Source organism: Pseudopipra pipra, chromosome 10, assembly GCF_036250125.1.
Source record: "Pseudopipra pipra isolate bDixPip1 chromosome 10, bDixPip1.hap1, whole genome shotgun sequence".
Taxonomy (NCBI): domain Eukaryota; kingdom Metazoa; phylum Chordata; class Aves; order Passeriformes; family Pipridae; genus Pseudopipra; species Pseudopipra pipra.
Window position 1 is genome coordinate 160898 of NC_087558.1, and position 25589 is coordinate 186486.

The 25589-nt window shown below is 42.3% G+C and overlaps 1 protein-coding gene across 1 annotated transcript; it reads left to right on the forward strand.

Annotated features, from left to right (window-relative positions):
• Positions 1-17021: 17021 nt before the first annotated feature.
• Positions 17022-22290, forward strand: TM4SF4 (transmembrane 4 L six family member 4). Its single transcript, XM_064665622.1, has 5 exons — positions 17022-17440; positions 17682-17771; positions 18842-18975; positions 21670-21859; positions 22073-22290. The coding sequence occupies exons 1-5, from the start codon at positions 17267-17269 to the stop codon at positions 22088-22090; spliced, it is 606 nt and encodes a 201-aa protein (XP_064521692.1). The 5' UTR covers positions 17022-17266; the 3' UTR covers positions 22091-22290.
• The last annotated feature ends 3299 nt before the right edge of the window (positions 22291-25589 follow it).

Genomic DNA, 25589 nt, shown 5'->3' on the forward strand with positions numbered 1-25589 from the left:
GTGGATCTGGCACTTGGAGACATGGGTTAGTCATGGCCTTGGCAGTGCTGGGGAAATGGTTGGACTCGATGGTCTGAGAGGGCTTTTCCAACCTAAATGATTCCATGATTCTGTGATAATCTGATACAACTGAGACACACCAAGCTTTAGATGGACACTTTGAAATTATAGATGTTAGCCTATGAAAGATAAAGTACTGGATGGAGCCAAAGTCTTCTTACAGTCATGTAATGCCTATATCCATAAGACATTTCAACTTTATAACTAGTAATTGGTGAAGTTCAAACACAATCCTGCCAATAAATTAAAGTAAACACATCTATCTAAAGTACACAAAACCAGACTAACACAGCCTGGTACTTACACACATGGGAATTTCTACCTCTGCACTGTGCTTATGGATTTTCTTATGTTCCTTCAGTAAGGCTGTCACTGTACAAAACATTAAGATGACTTTTAGCTCCAAGATCTTATTAAGCATGGACCTTACTGTATTGAAACCTGACTGCAAACCCCATCAGCCTCCAATATTTCATTCCTGCCCTTCAAACACACTAATAAAACAAACCCATTAAATAGACAAACCAGTGCTGACAGCCAGCTGGTTGGGAAGCAGAGCCACATGGAGGGGATTTGGAGAGCTTCAACTGCAGGGTCCACCTTCCACACTTTGCTCCACACACACTGGTACAGTTCCTGTGATGCTGAGCCCTCAGCTTGGGACAGAAATTCTGGGCCTGAACATCTGCCCCAGGAAGCAGAGGAGCTCTTGGCAGAGCTGCAGTCATCTTTGGTTGAAGGCAGGTCCACTCCTCTCCCCTCTGCCCCAGGGAGAGACGGCAGGTGGGATGCTCTTGGTACTGCAGGTGCTGCCCTGACAGAGATAGTTCTGAGCAAAGCAGCTGCCAAGAGGCACCTACAGACACAGAGGTGTGATAACTCCAGGCTGTGCCAGAGCATCCCTATGCTTCTCTGATCATGCTGACTGAGAGCTGAGGTTTAAGCCATATTTTTCTCATTTTCTACTGGTCTCTGACTATCCGAGCAAAATTTTTAGTGTTACTGTAAGGCAAGAGGAAAATATCATGTAGCCATCATGCAGTCATTTTTTAATTGAATACTTTCAAGCCTTTTGCTTAAAATTAGGTTAAGACATTGGTGCACCTCTTCCATTTCTATACCTTTTAGTTGATTTAAAATATGCAGACTAGTTGTTTCTAATAGGTCTTTACTGCTTTACTACTTTATCAATCGTTATATGCTTTTTCCAACTACTTTAATTTTTTTTTTAAGTAGCACATGGATATACTTGGACTAATATTATAAAACCCCTAGAGCTAGTGTTATAGAAACAAACAATTTTTGAGCCAAATTATTTTACAGAGACTTATGTCAAAGTAAATAATTGAGAGAAGTCTTACAACCATCGTATGTCCAGAGGCAGATTAAAATCTCCAATGACAGAATTCCTCCTGATACTACAGAGCATGCAAGGGAAGAGAAAATACTTTTAAAAGTTAATCAGCTGAGAACACTCCTTAGCATCTGATCTGGGCAGGCTGGTTTCCTAGGTGCCCAACCTTTGTCAGGTCAGCACAGACTGAGATTGTATCAGTGAAGCTGAGTTCCACAGCTCAGCCAGCACATGCAGAGTCAGCTTTCCATATCTGAAAGCAGCAGCAGCAAAGGTACAATTGCATTACATTTACCACACTTTTTAATGTGTCCTGTGTTACTGCATAGTAAAGAGCACTGTGTATCCACACATTATTCACATAACTTAAGTATTAATTTCATCATTTTGTTCACAGCATTGTGCAGTGGTTAGCAATGAGAAATTCTGAAATGGTATAAAGCTGTTTATAAAAATCAGTTAAATCATACTGTAGATTTTCTTTGAAGTTTATATTGTAGTTTGCAAAACATAATATTTTCAACATGAAAATGAAAACGGCTTCCTACTAAGAACCTCTCTCCAATTAAATCACACTTTGATTAGTAGTAGAAAACTATTCATTGTACAGTTTACTTGAAGTCTTGCCTTTGACGAGGCATCAAGGAAGACTTCTCCTGAACTGCAAATGGCTGGAAAATTTTATGGATTCATATTTCTGTGTCTGAGTCAGACTTTCAGAGTTGGTCAGACTTGAAAAACAAACACATGCTTCTGAAACCTCTTACTAGATATAAAAGCCATACCTTTAACATTAGAACTCTCCAAAATGTTTAGGGTCAAAGCTGTGATTCTTTCTCCACTTGCAGGCATCTCACAAACATTCACACATTACAGGGAGGTAAAAAAGCTTTTTCTCCCTCCTTTAAACAACAAAAAGCATTATTAAAAATTTATATTAAAACCATCAAAGAGTGAGGATATTTCTTCATAACACAAACTCCCAACAGTCTTTCCCCAGTTCTCTAACTCAGTTTTTTAGAATAAGATATAAGCATTATAAATTAGCACAGTGTTTTCCAGCAGGAAGCCTATCTGCTGCCCAATCCAATGTAAGAAAGTGCTAATAGTGTCATTATTGCTACATAGGGGGAAGTCTTGCTCCTTCACACAGAAAAGATTACAACTGCAGATAAGTTACAGAAGGGCATTTTTCATAACGCAGTTGAAGGTTACTTAACATGTAACAGTCAAAATGGCTTGTGAGAAACATGTAAAAAGTATGAAAAGCCTGGTTTTTGCCTTCAGCACAGGATCTATAAGCTACCTGTCAAAGAAAAAAGCCTGGAGTGCCAGTCTTGCTTGCTCGTAAGAGGACATCAGTAGAAGCAAGGGACCCTGTAAATCCTGCCAAATATACTTGTATCTGAACCTCTGTTTTGTGGGACAACTGCTACCCTAGTCCTGAGCACCAGGACACAGCTCCTTGGGCCCCTGCTACTGTTCTGCTGCAGCCAGGGGCCTCTCAAAACCTTTTGCTATTCAAGGTTGCACATAAGAAGGCAGCACGACGAGCATGACCTGTCCACTGATAAGGGGTTTGACATGGAATAAGAAATTTGGTTTAACGTGTTGTCAGGTCAATGAAGGCCTGCGACTTTCCTCCTGTTGGGGAGGCATTTTAATAATCTGTTGTTAAGAACTGGGCATGTCAACTCTTTCTACATCTGTGTCCCAAAAGCAGTGATGATTGCTCCACTTTTAAAACGTGCCTCTGTACATTGATTTGCCACAATCTCCAGAACTGTCCTCTTTCCTTTGACAGGATCAAGGCATGGCCCACTCCTCCTCCTGGCCAACATCGTACTCAAGAAGCCGGCTAAATCCATCCCACTAGAATTCTCAAAGGAATTCCCTCTCCCTGCCTCGAGGTAGCCACAGCTCTAGCACAGGCATCCCAGTAGCTGCTGGAAGTCAGTGCCAGTTCCAAGGTGCCTTTGCAGGTCTCACCACAGACCATGTCAGATCAAGCACTTCCCATTCGTCTTCCAGCATACATCATCCTGACACCACGCTAACCGAAATTATCTTGCTAAGTCTACAAGAATTTAGTGAAGCTCTGTGTTTGCTCCCAGAGCTGCTATGTATCTGGATGTTTTGGTTCTAGTATTGCTCAGCACAGGAATTTTCCTGCTTTGAAAATAGTAAATTCAGTTGCCCAACAGGTAGCCCATTACACCCAAGAGTTGTTCAACTTGGACACAACTCCCATGGATGTAATTAAAAAGTTTCCTTGAGTAAAGGCTACAGGCACGGGTGTGCATGTAGCCAAGTATTTCAAAAAAGTCTGTGTAAGCCATGCTGTGGACTTCTGCTTCTTTCTAAAAATATTTCTTAGTAAGCAATGGGTGTGCCACTCAATGAATGACTAATAACTTTTTCCTGCGAGCCCTGGAACAGACGGAATGCTTGTCCTTGTGTTACAGGATACAGTGTCTAAGAGGCAGGTGTGCAGTGTATGCTGACCTGCCTTAAAGACAATGCAAGCAATAGCCTCTAATAAAATCCTTCCCTTTTCCTATACTTCTTGCAGCCCTACTATCATTATACAGCTTCGCTATAAAACAGAACTATTCAAGATTTCAGAAGTATGAGGAATATTAGAAAGTTTAACTAGGCAAAACTCAAATATCCAATCAGCAAGAAATTAAAAATGCAATTTTGCTTTTCCAAGCATAATACTTACAAGGCATACCTATATAGAATCATAGAATCAGCCAGGGTGGAAAGGACTTCTGAGATCATCAAGTCCAACCCTTGATCCACTACCGCCCTGGTTACCAGTGCCACATCCAGTCTCATATCCACAGATATGATCATATCTACACCTTTGGACTACAAGTATTCCAACTGAAAAATAAATTGGGATCAAACTCTGTGTGTATCATATGCCCTAGAATATTATGTAGAACTAAAAGTATTACTGTATTTTTTGTGAGTTTTTTCTCATTATTGTTACTACATTGTAACGACTGCTTTGCATGTAGCAGAAATGCATATTGTCAGGGATGATTGGAACAGCCAAAAAAACCAGACTTCTTTAAAAGTCTTTATCTTAACACTCTCATATTTGTTACTTTTTAAAGACTAGCAGAACTGGTGAAAACACCTGTCTCCACTTCATTATGGATATCACCAAAATGCACCACTACTAAGGAAGCATCGTTTCTGTGGTCTGCCAGCAGTATTAAGATGATCTCTTGTTTTGAAGTGGGAAATAACCACTGAGTATGGACCACCAACACTGGAAGCAAATTTCTCATCATTTGAATCTAAAAAGCTCAGCCCAGTGCATTCCTGCACTGCTTCCAGCCCAACACATCTGAATAAGCACATGGATCCCTCAGTGATTTCTATGGGCTCCACAAGGGAGAAGTCAGAGCAGACACGCAATGTCATCTGACAAGTCAAAGTTTCAGACAGAAAGTAACCACCTGAGCTTGTCCTGAAAAGCATCAGGCCAGAAATGCAGTGTTTTCAGAGGGAAAACAGAATGTTCCTGTGTGAGCAGCACAGCACAGGGACTGCACAGAAACAGTGAAGGAATGCCGAGCTAGACTAAGTACCAAGCAGTTCGTAACACCACTAACTGCAGAGGAAGATCTCTGCGTGAGGGCTACATGTGTTTCTTGAAAAAACATACAACCACTGCAATTGCTGTTCATGGTGAAAGTTGCAGCTCACACATCAAACTCAACTAATTATCAACTACTGTATTGCGACTTTCAGCACCTTGAATTTTAGATCCCTTACTCTGTTGCCTAAATAGAAATTAGAAATAGAAAAAAACATGTGCCTCAGTGACTTCCATTTGAAGACAGAAAAAACCCTAAGAAAAGCATGCCATTGAAAAGCAGGAGTTTTGACAAAGTCAAAGTGTAGATCTGCTGTGTCTGGGAGCAACTGGTTCTACCTGCAAGCAACCTCTCTACCTGTGGCTCTGAAACAGCTATCCAGCCAGAACTTCTGCTCTTGAACGCTGGAGAAATGGCAATTTTATCTCATGTACCTGCACATACAAAAGGGCTTAGCACATTTCCAACTCATAGGATGAGCTCTCAAAATCATGGCTGGGCTTCGCGAACGAAGATTTGGGAAGGGCTCTACCCACGTTTGTTGCAAGCACGTTGGTCTATCTTGTATAGGATGAGCTCTACACTCTAATTAAAGAGATTAGGTCAGTCAAAAAAGAATACAAAGATGAAGCTGGTAATAAAGACTTCACTGTATTAAGAGGACACTTCATGTAGCAAGTCAGGTAGCTTTGAGTTAGTATTGATAAGTATATTGCAAGAGTACCCAATACTTTTACTCAAAAAGGCAAGGGTGTGACAACAGCTGAAGCCCTTGGACAAGGTCATACAGTAATGACCATCAGAGGAGCCAAAGAGAATCCTGTCAGGCCACTTAAGCACAACCTGGATACATAATGACACATACTGGTGATGATCTAGAAGAATCTACTTTGCTATAACCAAACTGTAAAGTATACTGAGGTTTTGAAATACATTCACCATTTTAAAAAAGATTTTAATCCTCACTCCATAAGAGCAAGACGCCTGGTTAAATTTGCTCTAAATGATGTAAGGATTAGCTACCAACAGGTTGACAAACATACAGCAATAAAATCAATTCACACACATTGAACTTGAAAAGAGACACTATTAAAACAGACTATTAGTACCACATATGTAAGCCCATTCTTAGTTCCTAAAATCACTCCAGACTGCTAGTAGTTCAAAAGTGAAAGCTGAAACAGAGAGATACCTCAAAAAGAATTTAAACAATTTGCACTGAATACATCCAGGGATTTCTCTTGTCAACAAGAGCTTGGTGCACCCCAGCCCACCACTGCAGCCCCCAACAGTAAACTCCCTATATTCTCTTGGGTCTCATTCACACTCACTTTAAAGGAGCTGAATTCCATCAAGGACAGAAACATCCTCCTTACTAAGGATTTTGTTAATCAAGCCAGATTCAGACCACCTGAACAGAACAAGCTGCAGCCAGCATTGCCTTGTTTTATCTTGAACCCACAGAGACTAAGTGAATAAGGTTGGAAAAAGTTCTCTTAATGAAAATAGATATCCATAAAACTTACTGACTACTTAGTAATGTCACTGCAGGGAGGTGCCCAATACCACAAGTTAGCTTCACAGTCTCAAGATGCAATTTAAACACTTGACTTAAACTGATCTAACTGAAAATTGTTGTTAGAGATTCAGTCCCATTCTCTTCTTGCAGCTAAATACTTTTGCTTCTTCGCTAATATTGGTCCTGGCATTCCTGTAGCCTTGCTTGGACTGTAGCACAGAACTAACATGAATGAAAACTAGCCCGGGGTGGAAACTACAAATTGCTCATTTTCAGCCAGATCAGCCCATCAGTCCTGTGCACAGGGCAATGGCTCTGCTGCCAAGGAGCCAGTACCAGGCCCCCTCCCCTCAATGCTGGTGGAAGGCCCAGGTGGACACGGGCCAAGGAGGGCCAGCGCTGCCACCCAGGCCACCAGCACGAGCCTTGCAGGGGCAGCCAGGGCACTCCTCCCTGCCCAAAACATGCCTTCTGTCCTCTTGGTGAAGTACCAAAAACACAACAAAGGGAGCAGGGTGAAAAATTGGAGAGGCTTAACTAACTGCCAGAGAGGACAAGTCTGTACATCGCTGTGGTGTTTTTTCAGATCCCTGTTCCTGCAGCACTGCCCCTGTGTCTCACTTGCAGAGAGGGGACACTGTGCCACGCAGGGGACAAGGGCACAGCCAGGAGCAGCTGGCGGGGCAGAGCCATGGCCGGGGGAAGCAGAATGCAGCCCATCTCAGGAGTGCAGCTGACCTTGGCACCGACTACACAAGGAGATGGTGGAAAAGACAGCTTAAGGGGCAGACAAGAAAGAAAGGAAGCAAGAACTCTTAAGAGCTGCCACAGTCTCCGGGCCTCGGACCAGCTTCAAAAAGCTCAGTATATTTTTCAGAATGAGATACAGATAACTAACTAGAATGATTTCTATTTTTTTCCTCAATCTATTTGTAGCTTTTTGCTAATCACTATGAATAAGACCGGAATTAGGCTCTTGGACTCTGAACGTTTGCACTGTTAGGATCCATTGCAGCCCTTACACAAAGACAGCAGTTCACCTTTGAGGTCACACAGCCTGCTTAATCCCAGATCCCTGGTGTTAATGCAGGAGATGCATTATCTGTCAAAACAATATGGGAGTGTTCTGAAAGGAACAGGGTACAGCCTGGTACCGTACCATTAAATATTAACACAAGCGATAACTAATCTACTCAAGGTGAGTCAACTCTGACCACAGTTTTAACCATTTACCAAAAAAAAAAAAAAAATCAAGACTAAGCACATAAATTGTTGTAAGACATACTACATTATAGGTTTTTGAGGAAAGATATATGTGAAAAAGATCCAAATTTTATTTTGCTGTTTGGGAAACAAAAAGAAAAAAATTTGTAACCAACCCTGAGCTTGCAGTTCTTCGAGTTTCACACAACCCAGTGTTTTGCATTCAAACTGGATTACTTCCATGTCTTCAGAAAACAAAGTAAACCACTAACCCATACATGATATATCTCCGAAATAAAAACTGCATCCTGGTAAACGTCTCTCTAGGCCTTCCAACTGCATGATAGCCAACATCAAATTTGAAGCAGAAACAGGAGCAAGAGGGTGTTTTATAGAATAGATCAAGAGGTACCTAGCTCTAGTCCTGCTCCTAAACACAATAAAAATTCATAGCAGAAAGAAAGAAAACAAAAGAGCACTGCATTATGTTCCCTGCAGCTGAGATTCTGTATGTGCTTTTAGTCTGGATGAACTAGCACTATCAACAGGCTCACTCTCAATTATGTGTTTACTTTTGCTGACATTTGGTTCTCAGCAACCTGTAATATTACATTCCCTACACAACAAGGTTAAGTGCCTATATTTATCTGTTCATGATATGGAAATTTATTGTAGTTGCCCACTTAAGACTACACAGAAAGGCCTATCTTCCACTCACTTCAGTCTTACAGTTACTGAAACGAAGTTATCCGGGAAGCAGAAAGTGTTGCCATGGAAATAAAACCAATTTAGCAGAGGCTGTTGTAAAACCTCCATTAATTAACCTATTTATGGTAAAGCCATTTTTCCTCTCATCAAATGTAGTTGGTATCATTTCAATGACACAAGAAAAATACAGCTGCTCTTCTCTTCTTGTATATTCCATGCTTTAGTGAGAAATGCATCAGCAGACAGTCTTGCACCACTTTTTCATAAGTCATGATAGAGTTTAAACTGAAGTGGTGAAAAAGAATTCATGATTTGTGTCAACTTTGAGCACACAAGGTCCATCTATAAAACTGTATGTAAACTGTTCCTGACAAAAGCAATTAATGTTTTATGTGTTTTGAAACAAAAAGATGTGATTTAAAAGATAAGTTTAAAATTTGTTTTCACTTCTGAAATCCAGACTGCTAAAATTTTTGGAAAAGCATAATGTGAATGTCTTCAACCGCTATGTTGACAAAATGAAATGGTCCATGTAAATCTCAGAAAATAAAAGCAACTTTAAACTATGGAGTACAATAAAAGACAAATCTGTGAAATAGTTAACATACTCAAGCTGCACTTGACAGGATACTGGCACACTATACCTAAAAAGCATATCGGCTTTCGGTGACGGAGGAACAGCTAATTCAGTTTCAAATTGGGACTAACTTTGTCTGCAAAACAAATAGGAAGTGTAACTAAAAGAGGGGATAGCTAGAATATCCTTATGTTTAGTAACAATTCAGCAACAGAGTCCTGTGTAAAGAGACACTGTATAGCGACAATGACAAGAATTATGCTGTAAGGAGGGACACGGCACACCCAGAGGCAGGATTTCCAGTGCTAAGGATCATTTGGAGCCTAATGTAGATACTGTAACCAGCAGTATAATTCTAGTCCTAGCCTGGCAAATTTGATAACAACTGATCCATAATTACCAGGCACAAACAGTGTTTAATACAAAACAGTTGCCTTAGACCATCTGGATGTCTATTTACAGAGCAACCAATTTGTTGCTGTACCTAATGCAGATTTCATGATTGCAAAGTGATGCAGTGGAGGGTGAGGGAGCAAGATGGAAAATGCACCTCCACTCCTGTGGATGCTCCAGACATAGGAACAGGGTAAGCTCCCAAAGCTGCAACAGCACAGGAAGAACTGAGGTGTAGGGGGTGTCCTGTCCTCCCTCCAAAACTCTAGCTAAGAAATCCAAGCTAAAAAAAAAGGCACTAATAGTCTGATAACAGGCATAGCATGTCATGTCCTTGCTCCATGGGCTTTTCTTTGGATAGCATGGGGCTGTCAATAAACCACATACAATTTATAAGAACACAAGTCTTTACACATTTTCAACTGGATCCTGAAAAGAATACAAACTTTCACAGAATTGGTTGAAAATTAGACTTGCCATTGCATGATCTGTCTCCATTTTTAATTTATTTGTTAACTGAGAAATCAATGAACTACTACAGCAGTGCAAAGGCAAACTGCTCAGCCTCAGCTCTCCACTACAGCTGTGACTGGGGAATAAATCCACTGCCGGCAAGGCCACTAACACAGTCACATATCACCCACAAGGATGAGCCCTCCACGAGCCTACGGAGCTTAATGCAGGCAACAGGAATACAGGGACTGCAAGGTCAAGCCACCAGCAATTTGAGCATGTTGGGCAAAATAATGCCATTTTAATTGTGGATGAAGAAGGATTTTGGTAAGATAATTAATTTCTTCTCTAGCAAGGTTTCCCATAGAATTCTATAGGAACCATGGATATGTACAAGGTATGCTACTAGATTCTTAATGTATTAACTGAAACCTAAATGTTTTACTTATTTTGGAAAAACAAAGAAAAAGTCACAATTGTGAGTTCTAGGCACAGCTTGAAACCCAACCATCTGCTTCCTTTAGAACCTTATTGCTATCAGAGGAGCTCAGCATAGAAGAAAATACTATTCAGTCATGAAAATCTCTCTTTTGAATAGAATTACAGTATGAGGATAGCAAAGCAAACAACTGAAGAGGAAATAAATTATAAACATGGACTCCGACCCCATTCTTAACAAACGTCCTGTGAAATCAGCATGGGAGATGAACTAGCCAGCTGGAAGCATGTTTGTAGTTATGAGTAAGATAACTATGAGGCATTAAACATCCCAGTCTCACACCAGATGGACTAAAGAGAATGCAGTATACAACAGCATTCTTTTTGCCAATCAAAAGCTGTACAGAATTGTGTGTGAGTACATGAGACATACAGATTGGAATGAGCCACCACAGCCCTTAAATTTGAACAACTTCAAAACCATAACAGTCTTTCAGATTTGATCCAAAATGGAAACAGGAATTATCCAACTCTACTTCCACAGAAAAGACAGCCTTCCTGCCTTCCTTCATTCTGCCTCCCTACACATGCCTTAAGGGATGGGCAAGAGAAGCAAAAGAGCCAATGGGCCACAATTGTGTCATTTCCACGGAGCACCTGGACAACACAAATGGAGGATATAAAGCCAAGAAGCAGAGATGAAACTAGATGGGCTTGGTTTGATGGATGTGCAGCTCACATCTCCTCATTTACCACAGGAGCCAACATACAGGGAAAGCTGTTTGTCAGCAACATAAGCAAGCTGCAGAAACCAAGAGCTTGGATTCTCCTCTGCTCCCATCTCCTCCAAGTCTTGAAAAAAAGATGGGAAACAAGTGTTCTCTTCTAGGGTGAAAGCAAAGCAACTCCATATAAGTTTGCAGCATTATTCCTGCTTTACATCTGGGGCCAAAATTTTTTCCTAGATAAGGTGAATGAATGAATTCACAGGAGGATTTTCCTCTCACTTGCACTGGTATGTAGCGAGGGATGAGAATGCCCAGGCTTTATCTCAGGCACCTACCTTCCCTTAAGGCCATGCGTGCACTTGATGTTTGCACCACAGTAAAGACAGAAGCAATCTCCACCTGCACCAGCACTGAGAGTTCAGTGACAGGGGGGGCAGCTATGTACTTCAGGTTGTAGCCAAGATCTCACTCAAGCAACAGTAATTTCAATTTCTTATGTTTTCAAAAGCTTTAGAAACCTTGTACAAATGTTACTTACAACTGAAATTTTCTTGTTTCTTTCACTGCTAGAAAATGAAACTAAAAGCAGACCAAACCATGAAAAGCACTGGTTTTTTTGGAGGATAATACACATGGAGACACACTGTGTTTCACTGCACTCTTCAGAAACACAATCAGGATGAACGCTACGAGGCTCTGAAGACATATAAGTGAGTGACAAATAGTCACTTTGAGAAAGAAGTTATAGGAAAGCAAGCACAGTGATAGCATCCTGTGACACTTCCCTGCAAGGCAGCAGAACCAGTTCATCTACTGGAAAAATAAAAGCATCTGGTAAAAACAGGAGGCAGATTCATCCGTTTCTCAAACTTGAAGAAACTGGCATGGTTTCCCAGGCATCTCCTGCTTGTTTGCCTGCTTTTGTAAAGTCAGGAGGAAGAAGAAAAACTAAACTATACTCAGCAAAAGAATGATTGTACCTGGTGGACAGTTGTGCACTTCAGCATGCTTTGCATAACCTCCATAAATAATAATTTGTGGGACTTGGCAAAAACTCACAGCATAACAATAGAGTTCATACACCCCCCAGAGAAATAAATAACAGGCAGCCCGAAAGGAAACTAGTCCTTTTTCTCCCATTTTGGAAAATACCTCAGGTTGAATTTTAGTTCTCAGTACTCATTATTAGAAGTACTTCAGTGGTGCTTAGATGGTCCACAACAATACTGAAATTCCTTTGTTTTCTCCTACAGACATTGTAGTTTACAAAAAATGCAATTTTGACTAATACATAACAAAATGCCTTTTCTGCAAATGAACAAAAATAAGTCTCGTAAGACTCAAGACATGTAACAGCAGAAAAAAAGACATATTACATACACAGTTACATGATTTTTACTTACTTAAAAGTAATATAAATTAGAGAAGCATCAGAGATTGCTTAGAGGCCATATGCCTATTTGCTACTGTTGACAGTTACTTTTGGCCTCGTGGTTAGAGTATGCCTTGAGGAGAATGAAGGAAGGGGATTATTAAAAGCTTTACAGAATATGTTTCATATAGAAAAGGGCATTTTTTGCAAAGTTGGTGAACAGGCAGTGGGAGCAGCTAAAACAGAAAGTAATAGAACATTGACTGCAGAACAGTAAAACAGCAAAGAAGTATGAAGTTGAGTTACAGTAAAGCAGTAAAAGTTCAATTAGTAAAATAAATTTTTGTGTGAAAACATCATTAACTTAAACATACATCTAACACCAATGGAAATCAAAAATTCATTTCAAATATTTTTCTCTAAAAAGAAAGGACTAGGCTATCAGATATCATAGTGATGTCACAGAATAAAACCTTTACTTGGAATAGTACATTAAAATTCAGTCTTCTTCATCCGACCTACTTCCATTCTCAAGAGAGGCAGAGCAGTGTCCCACTCTAAGCTGGCAATTATTCACCTATAGCAGACAAGCATTCTAGGACCTAATAAGTTTTATTTTTCTTGGAAGCTGAAATCACATCTAAATCCTGACTACTGCCAGCAGAACTGCCTACACTGGACAGGAATCTGGGCTTGTTTTAGTTCTAACATGCCTTCCAGCCCACTTCTCCTAAACACTCTTCATCAGTATATGTGGCCTTTCTGTATTCACCATGATGTCCAAGTGTCCCTTAAAACACCACCCAGTGCAAGCTTCGTCTGTCATGAGCTCTTATCTGCACAGAAACATCAGGAGGAGATCTAAGGTCAAAAAGATACGAGGGAAACGCTGCACCTTACCAGTCTGTCCTCAGAGTCTGGGGGAGTCTGGCAGCTGGGGCAAGCCCATGTCACCTAGCTTTCCCTTAGGCATCTTCCCTTCCCTGCTCTAAGGTGCCTCCTACACAGCCAGTCCCCCAGGTCTGACAGAGGAGTCTGGGAATACGAAAGGGGATGAATTTCTCTCAAAGCTGTGTATATGGGTGTGATGATGACTTTTACCTGTGCACATACACAGCTCCACTTTCAGCTTCTTGCCAATGTACATTTCATACCCATGCATGTCACAGGGAAAGAGGGGCTGAATCATCAGCAAGAGGAGTGTTCACTACACAGCTACCAGAGCTGGAGGGTTTTTTGGAGCTCTCCAAAGGAGAGCTTGTACTAAAATGATCTTTCACTGCAACAAAGATTTGGGTTACATGAAGGGAGATATTTTTCAGCTCATTCTTATTCACACTCTCTTCAAAAGAACTTGGTCCACAGTTTACCAGCTTCTCTCCAGTCCTCAATGGAACTGCACAACATAAAGCAACTCTAACACCATGCTAAGTGTTTTAAGAGGGATCTTATGCAGGACCTTCTGTATTTCTTGCTTGGTATCAGTGTGTCACCAGATACATAAAATATAAATATTACAAACATACACACAAATTTATTTGCAGCAGCAGAGGCTTGAACAGACCTGTTTTCAACTACGCTACTGTAAATCCCGTCTTACCCATAAATTTGTACCCAAACCCTCCCTGGCTCAATTTAAGGGAGGATCAGTACTTGTCACAGAACCTTATGAAGCTCCAGATATCCAAACTACATTTTGAATATGGAAGCAGCTACACAAATCACAAGAGCAAGAACTCATGACCTTTGGTTGTAACTGTCTAATGAGTTCAGTAACTGACATAAAAACTGATCAAGACACACCTATCTACACACCTATTAATTAAAAATTAATAGAGACATCAAAATACAAAATTGGTAAGGTATTGTCACCACTTACATCTTCCTGAAAGTACCAAAACTGAGTGGCCTTCCATTGCTGTTATTTTTCCAAAGGAAAAGATGTCATTTCATCTTTCTCTGCACAGCATAGGCTTTGTATGACTCAGGAGGTAAGGAGAAGAGGAAACACCCTCCCATACCACATCAGAAAGGAGTGCCTTCCATTGTGATACCACAATTGCTAGAAAAATGCTGTTCAACAGGACAGGATGACACAACACCCACAGACCAGCACCACCCCAGTTATCAGCCCTCAGAGTCTCCAAGATGAAGCATTTATTCCGCGACAAGCAATTATGGCTAATTATTGACAATGGTCACTGGTCCTCCTCCCAGATAAATGGCCAGAGTTGGAAAACGTGGGCTTAGAACAGAAGGGAAGAACTCTGCTTTCAGAGGAATTGGGTGCAAACCATTCAGTTTTTCTCTGGGAGAAAAACTTGAATCAATCTAAGTGGTGTTTTCCAGGTCAGGCTGGATGCCACTTTGCCTTAAACCACCACACCTGCTGAGGAAAAAGTGTAACTTAAACCCTCACATAAAGGTTGGCAATAGTTTAAAAAGGCCATGCATAAATGAGTATAGTTGAACAGAGGGGCCTGTGGCCTTCGGTGGCACTGACAGTGTTGGAGAGTGGAGGAAGGGAAAGCACAGGGAGTGCTGTGCTGTGAAAGCCTGGCAAGGACCTGGTGGAAGCATCTGCCTTTGAGCCACTTGCTGTGAATCAAGATGGCAAGGTGCTGGATGCAATACAATTTAAAGCTTTCCCCCTTCTTGCAAGACAGGATTCACAACTGCAAAAAAGCCACATTCTAGTACAACAAAGAAGGGGAAAAAAGCCAAGATTTATGTTCCAGCTACAGCAAACATTTTCTCTGTGCTTGTTAACAGAGCCACTACAAGTGCGAGACAAATTACAGATGCTGACTAACAAATGGGAATGTCATGAAAGTTTAATGCATCAGGTGACACATGGAGAGTTTTCAGGTTCTGAATCTTTGCCACAGAAGCAATAGCTGATTGTCGAAAGCCATGAAAACTGCTTACATCAGCCCGACTGACATCCTACTGAACACCAGTGCTCTCAGTCAGGACTTTGTTTCTCTGTCTGCTCTTTGGTTGCAAAATAGGTGTTCTTCTTGGGATGAAATGTAAATTTATGAGAATGAGCCTTTCAAAATGCCCTCCTCAGTGGCCAGGCTCATGTTGCTGTTACACAGAAGGGACCAGAGGCCCCTCTCTCCTTCAGGGCCCAATCAATCAACAATCGGTGGCAATGCCTTTGTTGGTGTCTGCTCTGTGTGGAGGACAGGCAGGTCCCGTGCCCAGGTCAGGCATGACATGCAATGGGCAATGGGCAAGACGGCACACAGCTGGGACAGCACACAGGAGGGCCGTGACCAGGACAGCACACGGGCAGGACAGCACATGGCTGGGACAGCACATGGGCAGCTCCCAGCACCTGGCAGAGGCAGCTGCTCTGGCTGAGCAGTGTGGGATGCAAAGGGCCGTGCTTTCTAAACGTGCACCAAACAGCGCGTGTCGTTCACGGACTCCACCACAACTAGCAAAAAGCCCAAGAGGGGATGAGATGAGGCAAGAAAAACAAATGCAGCCCAACTCTCAGAAACTGTTTGGTGAATCGTCAGCTACCGGCTTCTGTGCCAACAGCATGGAATGCACTGTGATTAGTGGGGATCTTCCAGTCCACCAGGAACCATCACTGTCACTGCCCAGGCTGTTCTGCTACATCTGTGCTTCACACCAACATCCCCTTGACTCCATGCATTATAAGCAAACATGAGAACTCACTCAAAATTCATCTTAATAAATACCTGAATAAACCCTTTTACAAAGTAAATTAGTGTGATTTCCTCAGAAATCATGGTCTACTCACCACTAAAGACATGTCTGTTCGTAGGAGTGGTCCTCACAAAGAAACCATTCTCTGGTCTTCCTAATATATTAAAGAATGCATATCATTATTCATTTCTTACCATCTTTTATTGAATAAGCCTAAGTATGTGTGATACGAAACATTCTCCTATGAAAGGAAAAAAAAAGTGTGAGTTATCCTAAAATGCAGCATATGCCGTAATTTCAAAATACAATCTACAGAAAATACTTTGAGGTTTTGATTCATCTTCACCATATGATTTAATGTTTGGTGAAGAGGGCCTTTAAATCTTAGAGCATTTCTAATTCAGTCTTTCCTGCAAACAGTCTTCCATCCTGTAGCACAATTTCCAAAAATCACAAAATAAATATAAAATCAACCTTTTAATCCCAAATATGGAGAAACACATACCCTGTGACACAGTCCAATTGCCTAACAGCAATAAAATTGTGCTTCTCATCCTACTGCAATCCAAGAACTTTTTCAGATTTGTGAATGTGTATCTTTATCAGTCTATAATTGCTCACCTTTGCATCAGCTAGTTTATCTACTATTTCAATTACAGAACCATCTCATGACATATAAGAACTTGGACTATGAGTATGTTATTAATATCAGCTGACTCATCATGCATTTTCATGTCAGTCTTCGCAAAGAAATATTTTGTAGTATGAAGAAGTACCATGTGTCATAAAAATGACGATCCAGAACTAAGAGATATCTACCCATAACCTGAGCCCAGACTATGAAGTGTCTCAACCATTTTAGTAAAATATTAACAGAGGCTGTGGGTTGTTATAGTAAAATGAGAGGCTGCATTGAACGTAATTTCATTTATGGACGTTCAGAAAGTTGACATCACGGCTGCAAGGACATATAAATAAGCAGCACAGGGCATGTTGGATCGATTACAGAACACTGACAGGAGCATTCTCAGCCCCTCTAACGGCACAGCAGAAACTGGATTTTGCAAAGCACACTGAGAAACTCCTTTTTATAAAGCAGTTCTGCGAACATCTGAGAGATTTTATTTTGCCTTCAGTTGTGTTTGCAATACCTTTAAAGAAGCATGTGCACCGGAGGTTGTGCCAAGTGCCTGGGAACCGTTCTCATCCCCCTGGCTGTGCTCTGCACCCTCGCTAACATTTTGTTGTTTTTCCCTGGAGGAAAAGTGGCTCAAGAGAATGGACACATTACAGATGAGGTCTGGTACTTTGGAGGGATCTTGGGATCCGGTGTATTGGTAAGTACATGAATTCAAACATTCTTACCTTCCCCCCAGCCCCAGTCGTGACTTGCATTGTCGAATTTTCTCAGTACTGCAAATTCCTCTTTGATAAACAAATAAGTTATAAGTGATCCAACAGTTTGGCAATAAGTAACTTAAGCTAGTGATAAGAAAAAAAATACATAGAACTATTATATCTAAAAGAAGATGTAACTTGAATTAATCCCAATTCAAACTGTATTTCTGTTATTGGTAGATGATCTTCCCTGCCTTGGTATTTTTGGGCCTTCAGAATAATGATTGCTGTGGATGCTGTGGTAATCAGAGCTGTGGAAAGAGGTTTGCGGTAAGTGAAAGGAAACATGGCAAATAAAGTAAAAGCAAAATTGTTACTGATATTATATATGTATCTCCCTCTCACAGTCATTGAGAGACCAGACAGACGCTGTCTCAAGTGTGGGACACACAGCCCTGCCATTTGTCTGAGGGCTGGGAAGTGGAAATAGCAGGCTGTAAAAATTGTATTATGCCTCTGATGTTGTGCCACAGGTACCACAAAGCAACAAGCCTTGTTGCTTTTTGCTGTCTCAAGATACTCATAGTTACTATCACAATTAAAACTAATTTCTTATAGATCTGCACTGTTTTGTTTTGCAGAGCATAACAGTTCTCTTTAGACATTTTGTGCTGGCAGTTTTAAAAATTACTCTGGCATTTGGGCACTACATTCCCAACTCACTGCAGACCAATACAATGGCTATAAGTGCTTCAGAATTCAAGCAGGGCATTAGTTTTTGCACAATTTAGTTACATATTAGTAAGTAAAAATGAAAATGCTGTAATAGAAAGCCAGAAAAATAAAGACATACTTTCCAATCCATCCCCATTGCACTAGAACTAGCACTGATAAGCACTTGTGAGGAGATAAAAGTATACTAATATGAAACCTGAAGGGAGACTTGGGAAGGAAAAATATAATTATTTGGTCCCAATGTGACCAGGATATCAAAGCTAACTTGTAAACGGATAATGTAGATTTTTTTTTAAATGCCCTGAGTTGTCCAAGGCTTCAGTCTTGCTTGTAACCTCCTGAGAAAGACATGGGCTGAAGGGCAAGGGGAGCCTGGACAGGCGGGCCCAGAGGGGAGCAGTGCCATCTGCTGCCAGCGCCCGGCCTGTCCTCCTCAGGGAGGGACATCAGCGCTGGGAAAGCTCTTCCATGCCAATGCAGGTATGCTGCAAACCTGTTACATATGTGTTACACATTTATTATGCAACTGCAAACTAATATGTTTTAGCTGTTCAGGAGTGGACTATTTGATTGTTAACAGCTGAATTTAGGGAACTTACACTGACATGAATAGGATGCATTTCACTGAGTAAGAACAAAAATAACGTTATTTTTCTCTTCATCAGATGTTTTCCTCTATAATATTTGCTGCAGTTGGACTTCTGGGAGCTGGATACTGCTTTATTTTGTCAGCAGTGGCCCTAAACAAAGGCCCTAAATGTAACACTGGAATCAGCTGGACCTACCCTTTCGTGGATGGGTAAGACAAGGCAATCAGAAAAAAAAGGATATTTTAAGTTTGTGACATGATTCAACTTCCAAATTCATTGTATAAAAATGGGAATTATACTGTTTGGTTAAAATACAGAAGCTCTTAGAACTGCCAGCAACACAGACCAACACTTTGTAAGGCTCAAGAGCACAGATGTAAAGAACAGCAAGTACAATTAGAACTACTGAGTTTCAAAGGAGCCAATAAAAAGAAATGAGCAGCCTCCTCCTAGGTTACTCCTGGCATGATAAGCAGTATAAAGGGATAAATTCCACCTAGATGAATAGAAGTGATATGTTATGAGACACATCCCAGAGTCTTGAGGGAATTGGCTGATGCAGTTGCCAAGCCACTCTCCATTATATTTGAAAAGTCCTGGCAGTCAGGTGAAATCCCAGGTGACTGGAAAAGAGGAAACATTGTCCCCATCTTTAAAAAGGGTAGAAAGGAGCACCTTGGGAATGACCGACCTGTCAGCCTCACCCCTGTGCCTGGGGAGATCATGGAACAGACCCTCCTGAAAGCTGTGCTGAGGCACATGGAGGACAGGGAGGTGATTTGGGATTTGATGGAGAAGTGGTTGGACAGTCTCATCCAGAGGGTAGTGGTCAACAGCTCAGAGTCCTGCTGGACATCAGTGACAAGTGGTGTCTCTCAGGGGTCCCTACTGAGACCAGTGTTATTTAATATCTTCACTAATGAGGCAATGGGATCGAGGGCACCCTCAGCAAGTTTGTGGATGACACCAAGCTGAGTGGTGCAGGTGACATCTGAAGGACAGGGCCAACCAGAGGGGCCCGGACAAGCTCAAGAAGTGGGAATCTCATGAGGTTTAACAAGACCAAGTGCAAGGTGCTGCACCAGGTCAGGGTGACTCTCGGTATCAGTCCAGGCTGGGGATGAACAGATCAAGAGCAGCCCTGGGAGAACAACTTGGGGGTGCTGGTGGGTGAGAGGCTGGACAAGCCCCGGCTGTGTGCGCTGGGAGCCCAGAAATCCCTCATGTGCTGGGCTGATCCCACAGCATGGGCGGCTGGGAAGGGGGGATTTTGCCCCTCCGCCCCCTCAGGTGAGACCCCATCTGCAGTGCTGTCTCCAGCTATGGGGTCCCCAGCACAGGAGGGACATTGACTTGTTGGTGCAAGTCCAGAGCAGGCCACCAAGATGATTAGAAGGATGGAGAACCTCTCCTATGAGGAAAGACTGAGAGAACTGGGATTGTTCAGCCTGGAGAAGGCTTTGGGGAAACGGAATTGTGGCCTTCCAGTATCTGAAGGGAGGTGACAAGATGGAGAGGGACATTTTATAAGAGCATGTAGTGACAGGACAAGGGGGAATGGCTTCAAACTGAAAGAGAGCAGGTTTAGATCAGCTACTAGGAATAAATCCTTCCCTGTGAGGGTGGGGAGGCCCTGGCACAGGTTGCCCAGAGCAGCTGTGGCTGCCCCATCCCTGGGAGTGTCCAAGGCCAGGTTGGACGGGGCTTGGAGCAACCTGGGCTAGTGGAAGGTGTCCCTGCTCATGGCAAGGGGGTGGGACAAAATGATCTTTAAGGTCCCTTCCAACCCAAACCATTCTATGATTCTATGATTGGATTGAAACTTGATGGTATTCAAATAATTATTATCTTTATGTCATTTTATCTTGGCTATGGCATTTGGAAGTTACCTGTTCCTCACGCTTCTCAACTTAAACGTGTTCACTGTAATGTCACTTAACCCCAGCAATCTCACTGCTCAGGCTGAAGTCAAGACACGTTCAACAGAAAACAAGACATGTTCAACAAGAATGAGCTGGCAGTGTTTCTTGCATAACACACTACAAAATTATAGTTCAGGTTAAAAAGAAAAAAAAAACCAAGAAAACAAGAAGTATAAAGGTGTATGATATACATTATTTGTTCATGGGCCAGCGAGGGCTGGAAACCAAGTCCCTTTGTCTCTTTCTGGGAGTCTTTGGAAAAACGTGCTCTGTTTCAAACATAGTTCTGGTTGCAGTCAAGAAATCACTTGACAAGATCACAAACAAAACAGCACTAACAATATGCAGAGGAAATACAGTAAGTAGTTACGCAGTTCACAATTAAATCAAAATGTGAAGGGAAAAATTATGGAAAATACTTTGACCTTTATTTTAGATGAGGCATGTTGAAGAGCAAACGCTGTTCTTTTCAGCTTGGTGGGCAAGAGGCGACTTGTCTTGTAGCATTTGATGTTTTAGTTTTGGTAATTCAGTTGTTTTGATTTTATTTCAATGTACTTCCTTGTTCCCAACTGTAGTTTGAGGTAATGGATTGCATGCCTGACTACCCTTCCATCCCCAACAAAAAATGCTGTAATCAAGTAAAAACAGCAAAAACACCCCTGGCAAAACACTGGCACAGATAACACCTATTTGGCACACGCTTGACTATGATCTTTTCTTCCAAGAACACCAAATTGTTCAAATGTCTAAAAAACTTGTCTCCAATTGTTTCCTTCTGATGCCTTGTCTTTTCAAATCAATTGCTTCAACTGATCTAGAAACTAAACTGAAATCATGTTCTAGATACGTAGCACCAGTGTGGCCATGGAAATTCTTGCCAAAGTGAACAGAACCTCGGCCATGACACAACCTGTCAGCTGTGAGAGACCCCTCGCTCTGTGAGCTAACACTGTCTTCTTCCTGTTTGTTCTCCTGTAGGGATTACCTCACTGACCATTCATTGTGGAACAAGTGTCTGGCACCCGAAAATATTGTCGTATGGCACCTGACCCTCTTCTCCTTGCTGCTGATCATGAGTTTGATCCAGGGTGTGCTCTGTGGTATTCAGGTGGTGAATGGGCTCTTTGGAACCCTCTGTGGGGACTGCAAATGCTGTGGATGTTGTGGGGTGAGCAACTGATGGTTCTGTTATTTTGTGTACTGACCAGTTATATGTACATCTGACTAGCTGACAGTCTGAAAAACTAAACTAGCCTTCATCCAGTGCCACAATCATGTTTCCTAAAGTACAGCCAAAACTGTACACTGCTGCCACTGAGAAATAATAAAATCCTTTCAAAGTCACAGCAACTAAATTACCTCCATGTTTTTATTCTTCCAGGGAGATGGAACTGTCTAAAGAATATGAATATTGCAGACAACCCTCCTCACCTTGGGAGATCCCTTCTGCAGCCCTCCACAGAGCAGCCCTGAGATGCACTGGCTTGGCTAAGAAGATGAGAATGAAGGGCACTTCCCTTCACCAACGTTATGAAGCCCTGACTCCCTTTCTAGCCTTCGTGAAACCCCTCATCGTGGAATAAAATAAGTGAAATTCAACTCTCACATTCATACTTATTTTTGTAAAACAGCTTCCATTTAAAAAGAGCCTATTCTCTGGCAAAATACAATTTTGGGTTACAATTTCTATTCAGGTCAGTTACGTAGCTTGTAACTCCTCAAAGCTTCCAATCTACACGAGTGCAAATGCTATTTATTAATCTTTTTTGCAGAAGTTCAAGTTAGCTGTGTTTGGCATAGTGCTATGAAAGAGATAGGAAAGGCAATAGAGAGCTCAAAGGCAAAAATACCTTTCAGAAAGAACTTTTAAAACTTAAAAAGAAAAAACTATTTCCCAAAGAAATCAAGAAGGAAATAAGAGGGACTGGAGACATTTGAGGGGTTCAAATCAACTGCTTCTACACAAAATTTCTGAAACAAATTTTCAAACCAGAAAATATATCTCATGTACTTTGTATCTATGTTAGGGATATCTGAAGAACAAAGTACTCAAAAGCACTGCGAGTTCTTGACCCATATGTAAGAAATGTTAAATAGCTTGATTTAGGTACTGAGAGTTACATTAACTGAGGCAAAGTGGCCTCAGTGATACATGGTGCAAGATGCTAAATTATAAAAAACCCTCTTTAGAAACAGCTGTATGTCCCACCTGTTCTACTGCATTGTGCAGGAATTTGAGAGTACCCTTTATATCGCCACCCACTGTGCAACCATCTCACATCCATTTCATCTGTGGTGGCAGCTGTCCTGCACTTCATCGTGCATTTGTCTTGTTTTATTTATATGAAGCCTTTGGGGACGCGGAATGTTTCTCATCAGCATTCAACAAAGGGATGGGTGGCTGCATAGTTTACAACTTTGATATATTAATAAACAGAATACATAAATCTTTGTGGGACATAGGATAAGAAATAACAGACAGCGAGCTACGATACCTAAAACCAAAACAAATGGGTGCTTTATGAGTTAGTGCTTCCAAGAGACATCCAGCTACATGGTGGTTTTATAACACGAGCTAATACACGGGAGATGTTGACACAAGGCACAGACATTTCATCTGGTGATCCAGACTCCATTCACACCTTGGCCTGGAGGTGTATCCAACAAGGGAAAAGGAGCTGAAGCAGCAGCTCAGCTGAACTCGCACTTCAAAGTGGCAACAACAGTATTCCCAAATCTTTTCAGTTATGGCTAACATCTGAGGCTGTCCCCTAGCACTTAGTTTCAGTGTCAGTTCTGCAGTAATTGGAGATTGCTCTGTGTTTTTACTGAGCTAAATGTCCAGTAAAATCAAGGAAAGTGATTGATCATAGATCCTTATAACAGAGAATGAAATAACAGGCCAGTGGTGCTTCTGCAAGAGAAGTCACAGTTAAAGAGAGGGCAGTGCTAGGCAGGAACAGAAGGATGATGGCAAGAGAGAAATCACAACCAGGGATAACTAAAAGTGTTAAAACAGACCTCAGGAGCCCTGACCAACTTGAACACCACACTCCGTTGTAGTGTGTACAAATATCAACATACATACAAAAATACAGAAGCAGAAATCCTAGTAGCAGAAAGGAAAAATATTATTATTGTTTGTAAAATCTCAAGACATGCTCATGTTAACTGAAGCTTATTCACCCATAAAAACTGCCTGCTTAGTGACCAGATGACCAGGGTACTGAGAGCACGGCAACTTTGACATTGTGTGGCACTGTTTCAGCCAAGAGCTTGCTTAAAAGGAAACACATCGGTTATTAAACAACTCAGATTACATATGGAGTGTACACATGTGATTTTGAGCTCACCCACTTCAGCATGATAAAACCGGTGTCCCTGCACAGCTGAAGTATATACAGTTAAGAGTTCTCTTCATTGCTCATCTCCAATAAATAGACCTCAACAAAATGATACGTTAACCACAGCACAGTGTGACTTGTCAGGGAATGATGCATTATTTAACTGGCAACTCTTTGCAAAAGGTTCATTTCTAAAATAGTGAGGTAACATATACTTCACATATACTTCAAAAAAAATTGCTCAGCCCAGAGCAAGGGATGTTTTCTAATATCATTCCAGTCTTGAAAGCTCATTACCGGTTCCCAGTTCAAGTTTAGCCCCCCCCTTCATGGATTCTACATTACTCATGGTATAACCAGCAGCAAGGCAAACAATGGCAAACCCTGGAGCAACCCCAGCTGTCCGAGGGGGGGAAGGCTGACTTGTTCCATTACACGGATACAGGCGGGGTCTTTGCCACAGGGGGTAGACACTGGTATGGCAGTACTGAACATGAATAGGAACCCAGATAAAACACCTCTGACCTTTTTTCTTGCCAAATTACGTTTTCACTAGATCAGGACGCACTGCTTTACTGAAATTACAAAAGCTCTGCCAGCACAATGGGACTTTCTTATAGACATCCTCACCTGAGAAGCAGCACCGTTACCCTCCACCTCTCATTGCTCGTTTGCTGCAGGACTCTGCTGAGACACAGACTGCCCCCACCTGTGCAGCCTAACAACCCAAACCGGGAAGAATCTCTAGTAGGCGCTGAAAATGACACAATTTGCTCATTAACTGTGCTAGTTAGAGTAATTTATGGCATTATTTGGAAACAGGTCTGTGCAGAAAGCGGCACCAGTAAACGTCTCTCCCGCTTTGTCCCGTAGGCTCGGGGCCTCCCGGGCCCCGCGGGGCGCTCAGGGCGCGGGACCCGCGAGAGCTCCCGCAGGTCGGACCACGGTCACGGCCGCTTCTCCTACCTGCTGCCGGCGTCGCTCCTCCGCCCCGGCCCCGCTGAGGGCGGGAGCTGCAGCCCCGGCCCGGCCGGGCGGAGCGGTGTGAGGAGCCTCGGGCGGAGCGGTGTGAGGAGCCTCGGTCGGAGCGGTGTGAGGAGCCTCGGGCGGGCCCACCTCCTGCCCGGCCTCACCTCCCGCTCCGAAGAGAATTCTGGACACAGCTGTTTACAATGATTCTTGTTTTCTGAGGAACACAAAACAAAGCCAACCCCACCCTAACACAAAGTCTTAATTTTCCCGGGAAACTGTGTGTGACTCCAGCCATTGTGCTTTTAGGAATTATGAGGGGCCTGAGGGGGACACGAGCACTATTAATAGTTGAGGGAAGATTGAGGTTTTGGGGACCAGCTAAGAAAGACTGTAATACCACTGCTGGTATTTTCATATACCATACGCCCTCCGGACAGGCCTCCATGGATGCCGGAGTGATGTGCAGCCGCCGGCCCGGGACAGACACCGGCTCTGGGGCTGTGGGTGCGGCCTGACCTGCACTGGCCTGAGGGACCCATGGAGGGGCTGCTCTTCCACCCTCCGTCTGGGACAGCCGCGGTG